The following is a 15,143-nucleotide window of genomic DNA, read 5'->3' as shown; positions in this document are numbered from 1 at the left end:
AAACAACGGCTGTTTTAGGAAAAATCTATCAAACATACAAAGGTCGTCGGAAAATGTATGTTGCCTAGATATTCAACGGCTGTTGGTTAAGATATTGAAAAGTTCATTCAACAGCCGTATGAAAATAAGCGTGTTGACCTACTTCCGGGATTTAAACACATTTGATTGGTTGATTTACAGATTTGCCGCCAAATGCAGAAAGAAAACAAGCACGACATTTCATGTGCGTTTACCTCTTGAAATTTGACTGTTTTCGTGCCAAATATTGACTTGTGTGACATAAACAGTAATTGGAAGTTATAACGATGATGTGAGTATTCTAATTTTTAAGTATGATTTTTTATTGTGGGTGGTTTAATAATGATTTTTAAATGATATTGAAAGCAAAATCAGTTCCGTGTTTGACACGATTGGTACATTGCCGCACCACACACAGCATGCACAGCTAGTGGAGGGTCAGTACTCAAAATCACTAGTTGCGATAACGTAACCGAGGAGGGTTAAGTTATCGCAACTACACAATCACATGCATGATGGATGGCAGGCTCACGAAATAAAGGGTGCATTCGATTAGCTTCCCCGGGATCGACCCCGGTGTGTGGCGTTTTTCTTTTTCCAGGACAAACGTGTGCAGATAATTACCCACGTTCGTCCTGGGAAAAAAAAACCGCCATACACCAGGGTCGACCCAGGCAATGACCCAGGGAAGCTAAACTAACGCACCCAAAGAAATGACACCAGGCAGTAGTGTAGTAACGGTTGTTGTTAATAATCTAGACTGCACTATTGACAATTAAAAACTAACCGACTTCACCACTGTTTGTATTCATTTCATTGTGAATATATTCAAATTTACTCAATAAAAAAAAAGTCAAATAAATAACCATATAAATATTTAATCTCTTTTATTTGATAAAAATAAGTGAAAGAGGTGTGGCATGATACATAAATCTTTCCGACTATGTATTTTTGTTAACTGTTGTGTGTTGAAATGTTGCTTTGTTTTGCAGTTGATACAACCATGGAGGTAGAAATAGATTTCTACCTCCATGGTACAACAACAAATGTGCGAAATAGTTTATCCCACTCAGCTTAGCCGGCCGGAAGGCGTAAACCCTCATGACTGCAGAAAGTTCCTTGGAAACGAAAAACATCTTTCCATTCCATGTTCGGACTAACAAACTTGACAATCTCCCTGATTTTGGAAACTTTGTCCCTATTTGTACAAATACGATGTTTAGACTTTAGTACTACATGTACGTTGAATGTAAAATGTGAAATATCTCCCTAATGGTTGTACAAAATCTCCTAAATTGCAAGAAGATGCAAATGTCGGCATCTCTGCTGCTGGGACACGGTAGTGCTCCTATAACAAACATCTTCAAAATTTCAGTAATAATTTAACACTAACTGTATTTAATCACAAAACAGTCGCCGAACACGATCCCGCACTGCACCGAATGTGGCACTATCCTCCACCAGTAGTAACGTCAACTCAAAGCTGAACAGAAGGAACAGCTCCCAATCGTGTGTCAAGAGGACAAAGACGGTTCTTCAGGGAACCGAGCACCTTGCCCCAACATTCACTTGGGATGTTGCCAAGACAGACAGAAAGCAGATTTACGACGACCTCGGTGTACAGGAAATAGATACATCAGACGTTACAGCATCAAATCGGTCACATTTGTCTAGGAATAAAAGAAATGCATCCAGAGAGCTTCAAAAGCATGTGAGTCAAACCTGTGATTTTATGTGATTTTTTGTTCACTAGAGCCTGATTTCATAAAGATACGCAGCAGAAAATGTTTAGCAAATTTCTTTACTTTCCATTTGTTATTGAGAAATCATGTACAAAGTGCATTTCCTACAAAACTGCTAATCAGCTTAGAGGACCAAGTACGCTTAATACAAACAAAAAACATCTGGTAATTTTCTCTCTCTTTTTTTTCTCCCAGAGTACTAGTGTTGACCCCAAGGTCAAAGATCAGCATGATTCTCCATGTGAGGTCAAATCGATGAAAGAGCACATACATGACGGTCATGTCTGCAGCTGCCAAAAGCAATTACAACTAGAGAAAAAGAATGGTAAGTGTTGTCCTGCGTCTAGGGCAACAACAAAGTGGGGGGGGGGGGGGGTCAGAGCACTGCAAAATAATTGAAATTGCCCTAGGGCCTACGGAACACTGGTGACTTGTACTTGCGGAACACATGTACCTATGACCTATGGAACATTATTGCTATTGCCTTAAACCTACAGAACACTGGCGCTCAAGGGCCTACCAAACCTAGGTTCATATTGCCCAACAGGGCAGAACACTGGTGTCTAATAAGGCTTACTTGTGACCTATAGATCACCAATGTCTCTAGAACACTGGTACCTAGGACCTGTGGAACAGCGGTGCCTACATTTAGGACCTATGGTACACCTGGTACCTAGGACCTATAGAACACTGGTGCCTAGATATGACCTATTGATCCCTATGGATCACTAGTGCCTAGATAGAACCTATTGATCACTAGTGCCAAATTCTGCGGAACGCTTAATCCAGCCCTGCCCGACATCCTTACAGAAATGCATGCACCTTTTCAAAGTGAGCTTCGGTCATGTACATGTTCTTGGTTGAAGATTGTGGACTGTTATTGATAAACCATCTGTTTATGCATCAATCCCTTTTAATCTGTTTTTCCAGATCCGTTTTACGTCTTGTCAGATGAAATCATGCTAGGTGTCTTCCAATGGCTTCCCAAGACTACGCTGACTAGTTGTGCTAGAGTTTGCAAACGCTGGAACCATCTTGTGTGAGTGTGAAAAGTCTGATCAACATCATTTGTTCAGATGGTTTTCTTTTGGAAAAATATTTACTGATCTGTAAAAAAATAAGTTAAAAACTACTTCCCTGGGCCCATTTTTATGGCACTGTCTGCTAGTGCTGGGCGAATAGTGAAATTTTGATATTCGGATACCGCTGGCCAACTACCCGAAATTAACCGGATATTTGAATAGTTTTTTGCCGCTAGAGGGCGCTGTTCGTTTGTGAATGAGATCTTTTGGGCGGATTGATATAAGTTTTAGACAGTGTCACTCGGTTCATTCATAAAAATAACCGGATCTAATTTAAAGATGGCGATTTGCTTTTTCTTTTGATCGTGATTGACTCTACATGAAGGAAAACTTTCGAAATCTTTGAATAAACTACGTCAGAAATGTCATTGTTTTAGCTCTTCACGGAGGTGAGCATAATTAAATACTTAATTTATGCTGTTTTATGCTGTCTTAATAGAAGTTTCATAAGGATTCAGACAAAACATTCCTATCAGTTGTCGCCCGACGTCCGCGGATATTCGGATATTAAAGAATATCCGGTTACTTGGTTGTAATTACAGAACTATCCGGTTTATAAATAGGTATTTGCGCCCTATGCGGATATCCGGTTAAGAAAAAAAAGGCATTCGCGGTTACGGATAGGAAAACCTATTCGCCATTAACCGGATATTCGAATAATTCGCCCAGGCCTACTGTCTGCGGAATTCTGTGATACTGGCAAAGAGTATGGTGAAAGTAGTGTGGTGGGCCGCCTCACATTAGAATGGGCAGAGGAAATACTGGTGATGAAAAAGATACATAAACCCTTTAATTTAAAATATTTTTCCTTGTTTTTCAAATGGTCAAATCTTTGTTGAAACCAATTAAAGCATTGATGACAGTCTCTGGAGACACATTGATCTGGCCTCTAAGATCTTTTCTTCTGGGACTCTGGGGAGAGTTCTACAGCGTGGTACGGTGGCTGCAAAGCTCTCAAGATGCTCCATCAAAGGCTCAGTGTTTGATCAAGCTTCATCAGCATCATCATCATCAGCGAGAGGTGCCAGAACATCTTCCAGGACATCTGAGCAGTAAGTGGTTCTGCTGTATATATCTGACCTTCAAAAACGGTCTCAAGACTCAACTTCCTCTCAAATCTGTAGCTGGCTGTCCCCATTAATTTGGTCTTTCATTTCCCCGAATAAGCGCCCTGCATCCTTTGGTAAATTGGTGCTATACAAATGCAGTTTTTATCACCTCCTCTCAAATCTGTAGCTGGCTGTCCCCATTAATTTGGTCTTTCATTTCCCCGAATAAGCGCCCTGCATCCTTTGGTAAATTGGTGCTATACAAATCCAGTTTTTATCACCTCCTCTCAAATCTGTAGCTGGCTGTCCCCATTAATTTGGTCTTTCATTTCCCCGAATAAGCGCCTTGCACCCTTTGGTAAATTGGTGCTATACAAATCCAGTTTTTATTATAATTCTTTGAGGGGCTCTTTGAGAAGGTTAGAATTCCTTTTGTGAGGCACTTATTTTCCAGTAGATAGAGTCCTTTATAAAAGTGGGAGACAAAATTACAAGTCTCTCATCTGCAAAAGCAGCGTATCTCGGCAAGTAATTGTTTTTTGTGTACATCTGGGCTGTTTTACAACATTCTGAATATTTCAACTGGCAACTTTAGTTTTTGCACAAAGGCGACCAAATGTTCTGTCGTGGGAGGAAAAACCCCAAACAAGGAAAACCTTGCAATCAGGTAGGAAGTGAAAGTCTACATTTGAGGTTCTGTCTGAAGCCCGGTTCATACTTCCTGCGAATGCGAATGCGAAGTGAATCTTGACGTCACAAATTCGCACAGACAATTCGCAGCAGTTGAACTCTGCTCTACTCCCTTGCGAATAATCGTTGCGAAAGGAGGGTGTGACGTCAAATTCACGCCAAATTCGCTTCACATTCGTGTTCGCATGAAGTATGAACCGGGCTTAAGGTGGGATTCTAACCGGGGTCTGCGAAGGTGAAAGGCAGATCATGATCCGCTACAAAACTATTTTATACTATTACACAATTCAGCCTTTGGCTGCGATTTGAATGTTTTTAATAACCCAATAATTGGGCCCTGATTCCACGATGAAAACAGTTCTCACTATTTTCTTATCTGCTGAAGATCCAAAGAACTCCAAGAGAACTCATTCCAGCCCAAGCTTCATTTGCAATACTTGGACCTATCGGCCAGTGACGCTACGCCAGAGCAGCTTGCCGAGGTTCTAGCTCACTGCCCGAGCAACCAGTTGAAGAAGCTCAGCCTCGAGAGCTGTCCGCTGAGCAAAGACCTGGTGAAGTGCATTGCGAATCAAGGTGGGAGCTTGGAGGAGTTGAACCTCTGCATGAGTACTGGGTTAAAGGAAGATGGTGTGAGGATCATGTTTGAGAGCTGCAAAAGGTGAGAAGATAAACCTTCATGAATTTTTTTATTTTTGTTCTCACTTTAATGCGTGTTATGGCAGAGCTGTCCAGGGCCTAACTTCGTAGAGCTCTTTTAGCACCAACAAAAAAGTTAAGCACAACAGGGATGAGATTTTATAGATGTTAAATTTGCATCGGGGATAAAGAATATTAATTTTGGTTTTTACCCATACACCGATGTGTGTTAGCACTGTATACTCAGTACTTTCCCGAGTCCTGAGAAAAAATATCACAGGCATGTTACCCAGGTGGGATTTGAACCCATGACCCTTGCATCTAGAGCAGTGTCTTACCATCTAGACTACCGAGGTTGCCCGGGAGGGATGAGATTGTTCAGACTTTTGGCTGAATTCACACTTTTTTTGTCAGCCTGGTGAAGAAAATCAGACAATATTTTTTTCCACAAATAAAGAAATCCTGCTCATTGGTCACTTCTCTAGTGCTTTGGATACTGTTTCCAAAAGCTCCATGGAATCTATATAACCCCAGGGCTTACCAAACGGTAGAAATGGCATCATTTCAACATACCTTTGAATTTGTATCCAAGTTTCAGACTTTTTTGTTAGTAATGACCCCTGGCATAAGGTTACCAGCCAAAATACCATTCTGCATGTACTGTATGTGAATGGTTTCCTGTTAATGTTTGTGTTGCAGAAAATTACTGAGCATGATTTTCTGCTTAACCAGGCTTAACAGCAGCTCTATGACACTGCCCTGATTGTAACACTTCATTGACAGTTACACTTTCCTGAAACCTGCACAGCTCCTTACGAGTGTGCAACACCGGCAGCAAAATTTGTTTCAGTTAAGTATCTTGCTCAAGAGCACAAGTGTCATGACCGGGAGTCGAACCCACACCCGATATTTTTAGCTTCCAGAACTTGACTCGAGCGTACCAGGTAACCCTCCTATATTGCCTAAAAGATGTATGGCCAACACTTCGTTGAGCTGCACTTAATTCTCCCGATGTAATTTTTTTTTTTTTACAGATTAAAGTCCTTAAATCTTGCCTGGACCAGCCTATCACGCAAAGAATTGCTCGCCTTTGTTGAATGTGCACCGACAAGCCTCGAGAAGTTAAACTTAAGTGGTTGCAGACAAACTTTGAAAAATGAAGGTATGATGAAAGTTGGAAAACAAATTTTTCTGTCTGCTTTTTATAAATCTGTCAGTTTTCTGGAAAACTATTTAAAGGAAAAATATTTGCCATGCTAAAGCGTCTTACTACAAGATCAATGTAAAAATGAATTTCAGCGAGAAGTTACTTCTTCCTCAAAAACTATGTAACTTCACAGGGAACCGTTCCTCACAATGTTTTATACTATCAACAGCTCTCTATTGCTCATTACCAAGTCAGTTTCAATTGTTTTGAGTAACCAGAGAGTTGGTAACCATCATTATCCTTTTTTCACAGACGTTATTGCACTTGCCCGCAATCGTTGTCCATTCATGAAGGAGCTAGACTTGAGCGATTCCACATCAATCGGCTTCACGGCTCTTGAGGCTATGGTTGAGTGCATGACCGATCTACAGCATATTTCCCTGAGTAGATGTTACAGTCTACCCCGCGCATCGTTTTTGTAAGTCTATCATTTGTGATGATTTTGGGGTTGAACAAACAATTGACTAGAGTGTGATTTGAACCAAAGACCTCCGGATTAACGTGCCGGAGCTCTACCAACTGAGCTATCTAGCCCTACATGTACATTGGTTGTGTCCCCTATTTTGTCAATATCTTTGTGATGAATATATATTTGGTTTGCGGTAACACCATGTGTGTATCTACTTGCCAGGTAGAGTTGTTCTTAGGGAACTGTCTTGCTTTATTCTACTGCCGTGGAGTAGATAATCGGAGGGTCGGGAGACTTCTCAGTTCTGAAAAGAACTATCCTGTTTTTTTAACTATTACCAGGGCCGATCTAGAAATTAGACTGGACTACTACTTTAGCTTATAGGATCGTAATTAACTGTACTGCCGCGGAGTCAGTTCTGAAATTGGTCTCAACGTTTCGACTAGCTTGCTCTAGTCATCGTCAGGAGACAGTTAATTACGATCCTATAAGCTAGTCCAGTCTAATTTCTATACCATCCGCCCTGACAAAAAAAGTGTGAATTCAGCCAAAAGTCTGAACAATGTCATCCCTCCCGGGCAACCTCGGTAGTCTAGATGGTAAGACACTGCTCTAGATGCAAGGGTCATGGGTTCAAATCCCACCCGAGTAACATGCCTGTGATATTTTTTTTAGGACTCGGGGCCTAAGTACGGCAGTAGAATAAAGCAAGACAGTTCCCTAAGAACAACTCTACCTGGCAAGTAGATACACACATGGTGTTACCGCAAACCAAATATATATTGATACCTCACCATGCAATGCCTCAAATCCTATATATCTTTGTGATGATTGTAATTGTAAGCTTGTATTTGGTGTGCCTCACACTTCCACCATCCTAGGTTCACCAGCCCGTCCAACTAATGCAACCCCCACCCAGCAGACATCAGTCCACCTGCAATTTCAAGCGTTACAATATCATTTAATAAACCACAAGGAAAACTGACTGATGAGGGTTCGTCAGTAGCTCCCTCTGTTGGTGAGAGGCTGTATGAGCCATGTGATGTAGAGTTTTTAATTTTTGTTTTTTTACCCATATACACCGATGTGTGTAGCACTGTATACTGAGTACTTTCCCGAGTCCTGTGAAAAAAATCACAGGCATTTTACTCCGCTGGGATTCGGACCCACGACCTTTGCAATTCAGAGCAGTGATGTAGAGTTGTTACTAGACTAGGCCATTGTCTTTATAAAGACAGGTACCTGCTACTCAGATCCAGTTATTCCATTTGACACAATCTCATTGGTTAAACGTGCAGTGACATGAGCTTTCAGTAAATGCCCAAACAGTACACTCCTATCACATCCGCCATAGAATGTGACTGCGTATCTCTATGTGAAATGAATGTAGGTTCAAGGTGCATGTACACGCCGGCTGGAGGTCGGTCTCTGGCATATTCACGAGCTTCAAAGTGTGATGTCGGATGTTCAGGCTAAGTTGTTACAAGTGTCAAATCTGTATTGTTACACCAACAGTAATCTCACTAACCTCGCTCATCTCCGAGCCATAGATGTCTTTGGGCTGAACCATGAAGACGGGATGATTCAGGAAATTCTTCCCAGGGTGCAGATCAATATCTACCCCTTCTCGTCGATCGCTCGGCCAACGACGACGAGGAAACGAAATTCCATCTGGGAGATTACTTGCTACGAGTAAAAGGTGCTCCAACAACATTCTTCTCTTCCATTTGGGGACTTTAGGTAGCAGCAGACTTGCCAGGTAAATTCATGATACTTGGAAATGTGAGCATGCTCAGAATGACGTTAACAGAGACCTTATCGCAAATAATCGGTACGCGCGCATTAGGCGCGAAATAAGGTGCATGCTAATTAGCTAGCGAGTCAAGCTTGTTCGCTAGCGAGACCAGCATGCACCTCGATCATTATTTAGCGCTTCCGCAATGGGTTTTTGCAATTGAAAATTTACCTGGTAAGTCTGCTGCCACTGGCGTTCAAAAGTCTCCCATCATTTGCAATATAAAGGGTTGTGCACACATTGTAGAAAGTTGCATTCCCTATGCCTGGTTTTGGCTAAAGCATAGTTAGAAAGCAAGGGGGACAGACTAATTTTCCTTCAAGCCTCACTATGGTACCATTGATTTGGATAAAGAGAAAACAAAATGGCGGATCAGTTAATTATAAACATCATTGCACAGCCACAATTATGGGCACACTTTGTTTTGTTACATTTTGTTTTGTTACACTTTGTTTTGTTAAACTTTGTTTTGTTACACTTTGTTTTGTTACACTTTGTTTTGTTACACTTTGTTTTGTTACACTTTGTTTTGTTACACTTTGTTTTGTTACACTTTGTTTTGTTGCAAAAATACAAAATGAACTGCGGATAAATATTGAGTAACTTTTGCAGATCTTGTATTCGACAAAACTCTTTTTGTATTTATCGTTGTCACAGCGATTGTTAATTGATACATTGAGATAATTACTGTTTCAATGGTTTTCAAAAGCCATTGGACACTTTCGGTAAACAGTATTGTCGTGTATCACAACTTATATATAAAATAACAAGCCTGTGAAAATTTAGGCTCAATCGGTCATCGGAGTCGGGAGAAAATACGGGAAAACCCACCCTTGTTTCCGCATGTTTCGCGGTGTCATGACATGTGTTTAAAATAAATCCGTAATTCTCGATATCGAGGATTGATATTGTATGAATGTTTTCTCAAAAAGTAAAGCATTTCATGGAATAATATTTCAAGAGAAGTCTTTCATCATTACCTTCTGTAAACCCTGTAAGTTATTTGGAAATCACTGAACCTTTTAACTTTTTTTCTGTTCTGAAAGTGTCCAATGGCTTTAAAAGGGTTTGGGTATTTTTTGTATGGCACAAAACACAAAGGTCCACAGTTTTTTACATGAACCTTTACGGTTTAAAGATTATGTCGGAAGAAAGCCTTTAAAATATTACCAGTTGAGGTGCTGTAGTTTTTGAGAAATGAGTGAAACAATTTCACCATTTATTTTTTAGCATGAACAACGGCTTTACAGGCTCTCTTGAAAACATTGCTCTGTTATTTTCATTTTTTTTTATGACTATTGAGGCTGAAATTTCTATTGGGAAATTATTTTACTGTACATACATCTTCATTCACAGTGAGTTTCACTTGTTTTATGGCCAAAGCTTGATCTATAAACACTTGAAGTGTGAAACTGGGTAACTAACGTGGATACAAAATACTCAAACACACCCAAAGGCTCTATGTCTTTCTTGTTCAGCCATCGTTATTGCTCAAGTAAAGAGTAATTTTACCAAGTACTCCTCCCATACATGCAATATTTTGTATAAATAACAAAGTGCCTTGAAAATTTTTGGATTAATTTTTGGTACATAAGCAATAACATTTAGGTTTTATCAAGTACTTCACAACTATCGATGAGCCATTTTTATCTTCTTGTTGGTTGAAATGTTCAACTTTTTTACAAATGTTATATTATCGTTCTTTTAAAATCTAAACTGTTGACATTGAACCACAGACGAAAAGCTGATCTCATATTTTAAAAAGTACTGAACAAATTATGACTAAAGACAACTCGGCTTTTTTTTTTTACATTTACTGCTGATTTTTATACACAGTTTACTTTATTGTACTCCATTAAATAAATGACTTTAACCTTTGAATAACATTAGCTGATTTTGTTGTTGCTCACATTAATTATTTATTTTTATTTGGACTGTTTTGCTTTTCCTATAAAGGTTCAATACATCATTGATTTCTACGGGAACGTCCTTACAAACTATTTTGGACATAACAGAAAAAAATCCTGGATTACTAATTCACCAGGGCAAAAAACTATTTCACACAGGTTCATTTTTTTTTTCGCCTTGGGCAAACTACTATTTTGCGATGGGCAAACAATCCTTGCACGGGATCTAACTATTTTCACCCAGTCACTCCACCAACTGAGCTTTCTTGCCCCAATATTGACGGTCTCCCGATTAATGGTCAATGTCCTTGTCAGAATACGGAGACCACCATCATTGGGGCTAGAAACATGTAGCTCAGTTGATAGAGCACTGGCAGGTTGATCTGGAGGTCACAGTTCAAATCCCACTCGTATCATTTGTTCTTTGTTCAACCCCTAAATAGTTAATATTTACACAGTCAGTTTCCCTTGTGGCTTATTACTGATTACATTTGCTGAGTTTCCAGGGCTCGATTTCACAAATCACCAAGATTGATCTTAAGATTGGTTTTCAGTATCACCATATTATCTGTATTGTGATGTTGATTGATTCAAAGTCAAGGTGAAATCGACCCATGGGGGTTTGGAATTGAAAAGCTTTTGCGCATTTTAAAGACCCAGGAAACTAATTTATGGACGACTATCATAATTTCTTCTTGATAGAAGTGGTGAATATGTGAAGATAGAGGGGAGTCAAGTTCTTCCATAGAGAAAAACACCACCTCTATCAACTTGGTTGTCTGCCATAAACCAGGCATGGAATTACACAGCCTCTGTTACCCCTGATCTTGGCCTTGCTGCCCCTGAAAAAGTTTTCCATAGACTTTAAGATTTTCCAGTGCCCTTTGCAAAACGAAAATGGTCTTGCCCTTTCAAAGATGAAATTCCAGGCCTGATGAACTAGTTTAATTATTTCACAATTTCTTCACTATTCAAAGGTTTTGAATCTTGCATACACAATTCAAGATTTCTAATACAGCTTCAGAATGAAGAACATTTTACGAGGACATGCTCTTTTATTTTGATTTTTTAGAGAGCACTAAAATGAAATATTATATTATATATATTGCCCTGAAGTTTCTAATAGAGCAGGGGGCAAGGAGCCACCTGCCTTTATGCCCCATTGAAATATTCCGATATAAATTTACATTTCCTTCAATGAGATGAGGTGCCCTTTACTTAAAACAACTACCTTGCCCCAACAAAAACAAAGTATTAGGTTTGTTGGAGGCCATACAGCTTCTGTCGCCCTCGTAAACATATTTAGGAATACAAAATTTAGGCAAATTAGCTTAAACAACACCAAAGTTGACTTGTACTGTACTTGTAAATTATACTGAAAGCCTTCAACTTGTTTGTACTAAAACAAGGGCCCTGTCTCACAGAGTCTTCAAAACTTGTGCAAGCATATGTTGACAGAGAACCAGTGAGAAACAGAATACACATACTGCATTTTGCCTGGTCCCCTGTAAAATCTACTAAGCAATTTTATGCTGTGCTTAGTAAATTTGTTGGCTAAAAGTTGTCTTGGCACCGATATTCACCTAAAACAGGAAATGCCGAAATGCAACCAGCCAAAATGCAAACTTTCCTTGATTCAAAATCACTTGAAGATTTTAGTCCTGTAGTATTTCAGTTCTTTGATACTCTCGGTGATGTCATCAAGAGCTCGATGAGCGCCTTTCTTGTAGGGGACATCGCTCCACTGCCGAGGGTACCAGCGCCTACAAAAAGTACATGTGAGGTCAGAGTTCACAAGAGGTCAACAATTTTGAACTTGGGCTCTTAACTTGTTTTTAGCAGGAAAGAGAAGTTGTTTTTCATAAGAGAATCGGCCAAATTAAATCCACTTATCTTCAATCCAGCATTTTGATACTCACTCTGTACTTTGTTTATTTTGAGAAATAAACTTATTTTTAAGTGTCGCCATTTGATTTTGAACAAAAGTATGATGATATATAATTTAAAGAACAGTACAAATAGAAAGTGAGAAGAAAATGTTCTGTTTTGGATGTGGCAGGAAAACCATGCTCACAAAACTTCCGAAAGATAATAATTTTCTTGTCTATATCTCCCTCATGAGCAAACAATGAGAAAACAATAACAAAGAAACAGTGGATAATTATTTGTGAACAACTGGTATGGCAGAGCGACTTGCTGCCTCGCAACCTACATACCATGAGATTTGAACCAGGGTCAACAATGTGAACCAGGGTCAATCAATGTGAACCAGGGTCAATCAATGTGAACGGCAGGAATAGAAAACGCTGAGCCAACAATCCACTCTAGTTTTAAAAAAGTCCAGCCCCCCCCCATCACAGGATGAATAGCTCGTCCAAAAGCATGCACAGATGACCTAGTTAACAGGCATGGTATTTGGCCCTTGGGAAAAAAGTAGGACAAGAGTTGACCTACATAATTATGGTTCAGTCTTTAACAGACTTTTCAGGCCAATTTCATAAAAAAAATTGTTACAATTTCTGAGGCCCCAAAAATCAGAAATTGGACTAAAGTGGGAAGAATATCATGCCTGAAGTAAAGGCAAGGGTTAGTAGATGGGTGGGTTTATAGTAGATGTGAAAGCACACCTGCATAATTCCTTGACGGTGCTAACATCAACTATCCGATAGTGAAGATGCTCAACAAACTGTGGCATGTATTTCTCCAGGAAAGTCTTGTCAACGTGGACCGAGTTGCCTGCCAGGGGGCACTTTTTAGGCATGGTGTGTTGACGAATGAACGCAAGCATCTCATACTCGGCTTGCTGCACTGAAACCTGTTGGGGAATGAAAAGTTATAGACAGTGATTTTGCAAGACCAATCATGTCATTGGAGCAAATTACATCGAGCTGCTTTGGAACAAAATATTAACAAAGCTTTGATCAAAAAGAATTGTGCTTATTGAACAAGGTTACCAAATGTCCTTTTGTACAGTTTGCAACGGGTTTCCTGCTGATTTTTGCTTAGCAGAACATGAAGCACTTTTGTCTATTTAAGTAGCTCTATGATAAAATTGAGTCTAGGTCTAATTAAACTCTGGGAGGGCAGCCAAACTTGGAACTCTGTCGTCCTGTGTGGCAGGGGTCTAGCCTCCAAGGGGAGGGATCCTTGTGCTGAAGCTTTTGGGTGGTTCGCTACTATCGCTACCTTCTCATACAGGCTTTGTTTTGGCCTCCTTTGAAATGTTTATAAAGTGAAGCTTTTGTTGGTATAAAGGCCGTGTCCGGCTACAGCTATGGCTAGATCGGTGTGTCTGCCAGTGTTGAAGAGGCAGATGCGCACGATCTAGCCGTAGCTGTAGCCGAAGTCGCCATTTCGGACATGGCCTTACCTTGCTTGCCCTGACTGCATCCACAAGACCAGAGTCAGTGTGATGCGTTGTACACCACTCGTCCATCTCCGCTAATCTCTCTTCAGGCTGATTTATGATGAGATTAGGGGCCTGTAAGCATTGAGGAAGAAAACGTAAAAAGGATCAAGACCTTTATCCTGCCCATGAAATCCAACAGGTCATGCAAGTCTCACCATGGATGGTCCCACTTAGTTTTTTTACCAGATGTATGAGAGTTGCATAGCCCATGACTTGATTCCGACCGAAAAATAAGATAAGGCATTTGACTTTAGCGGATCCATATATAGACATTTCACTTCAGTATTTGATTTTGAACCAAAATTATGTCAAATGAAATGATTGTATTTATATTATTATATTCGATAAGAATTGTGGGCTCATAAATATTCATTCTAATCTTTGTTGGATTTTGAGACTAGAATTTATTAAAATAGTTTCACGCAAACTTGTAGTTCCTTGTATTGTACCGGGAAAAGTTTCCGTATGGCGCCACCACTTTTTCATTCGATATGAAATAATACAGTATCTAATTTACCTCAATGAGATATCCCTTTTTGTAAAAATGAGTGAAAAAGTGGTGGCGCCATACGGAAAGTAATCCTTGTACCGTCATAGACATTATTTATAGAGTACTTTTGTAGTTTTCATTTTTTTTTTTTTTTTTAAGAAAAGGATCAGAATAACTTCAGTTTACATACATTGTTACAAGTTCAAATCATTAATCAAATTCATATAAATTTATTAAAAACAAACTCACGAATCTTGCCAACCAAATATTTCAAGAATATGTTTGTATAATATAATTCTCGGTTATAAAGTAACCCAAACTTTCCCCCCCCCCCCCCGTCCAACCGGCCCCACCCATGGACCTACCTCAGCCACAACGTTGAGGTCGCTGTCCGTGACTAGACAGGCCATCTCCAAAATATGGCACTTGTCCACATCTAGGCCAGTCATTTCGAGATCCACCCAAACCAGACGTTTCCTCAGCTCATCTTTATTAGCCATATTATCGGCAGAGGGATTTTCTCCACCAGTGTTGTCGATTCTTAACTGTCTGGTGTTAATAAGTGATGACCAAACAACATTTTTGAGCGCCCAGAAGCACCGCGGGAATACACCTAGTTTTAACATGTGGACAATATGCAGTCTAGTCACCTTTCACTCAATATCAGTTTAACAACGATCATTTAATATAAACAGATACCAGACTA

At 39.8% G+C, this 15,143-nt stretch overlaps 2 protein-coding genes across 2 annotated transcripts; one reads left to right on the top strand and one right to left on the bottom strand.

The window, feature by feature from the left end:
* The first annotated feature begins 181 nt into the window (after positions 1–181).
* On the top strand, positions 182–9,114 carry LOC117297435 (S-phase kinase-associated protein 2-like). The gene is made up of 9 exons (XM_033780470.1): positions 182–310; positions 1,432–1,729; positions 1,956–2,085; positions 2,691–2,799; positions 3,694–3,894; positions 4,967–5,242; positions 6,255–6,382; positions 6,680–6,845; positions 8,352–9,114. Exons 1-9 carry the CDS (start codon positions 306–308, stop codon positions 8,530–8,532), a joined length of 1,494 nt encoding a protein of 497 aa, XP_033636361.1. The 5' UTR covers positions 182–305; the 3' UTR covers positions 8,533–9,114.
* Positions 9,115–10,711: 1,597 nt separating this feature from the next.
* On the bottom strand, positions 10,712–15,134 carry LOC117297436 (oligoribonuclease, mitochondrial-like). The gene is made up of 4 exons (XM_033780471.1): positions 14,803–15,134; positions 13,909–14,019; positions 13,166–13,353; positions 10,712–12,301 (listed from the first exon to the last, which is right to left on the bottom strand). The coding sequence occupies exons 1-4, from the start codon at positions 15,061–15,063 to the stop codon at positions 12,181–12,183; spliced, it is 681 nt and encodes a 226-aa protein (XP_033636362.1). The 5' UTR covers positions 15,064–15,134; the 3' UTR covers positions 10,712–12,180.
* Between the last annotated feature and the right edge of the window lie 9 nt (positions 15,135–15,143).

Source organism: Asterias rubens, chromosome 12 (genome assembly GCF_902459465.1).
Source record: "Asterias rubens chromosome 12, eAstRub1.3, whole genome shotgun sequence".
Taxonomy (NCBI): domain Eukaryota; kingdom Metazoa; phylum Echinodermata; class Asteroidea; order Forcipulatida; family Asteriidae; genus Asterias; species Asterias rubens.
Note: the sequence above shows the minus strand (reverse complement) of the source record. Positions and strands in the feature narration are given on the sequence as shown.

Excerpts from the sequence above, each read along its gene's own strand:
- LOC117297435 (XM_033780470.1), top strand. Across the intron at positions 1,730-1,955 it reads CCAGAGAGCTTCAAAAGCAT|AGTACTAGTGTTGACCCCAA; the intron begins GTGAGTCAAACC and ends TTTTTCTCCCAG. Across the intron at positions 2,800-3,693 it reads AAACGCTGGAACCATCTTGT|CATTGATGACAGTCTCTGGA; the intron begins GTGAGTGTGAAA and ends AACCAATTAAAG.
- LOC117297436 (XM_033780471.1), bottom strand. The coding sequence starts at position 15,063 with ATGTTAAAACTAGGTGTATTCCCGCGGTGCTTCTGGGCGCTCAAAAAT. Across the intron at positions 14,020-14,802 it reads ACCTCAACGTTGTGGCTGAG|GCCCCTAATCTCATCATAAA; the intron begins GTAGGTCCATGG and ends CAATGCTTACAG. Across the intron at positions 13,354-13,908 it reads ATGCAGTCAGGGCAAGCAAG|GTTTCAGTGCAGCAAGCCGA; the intron begins GTAAGGCCATGT and ends ATTCCCCAACAG.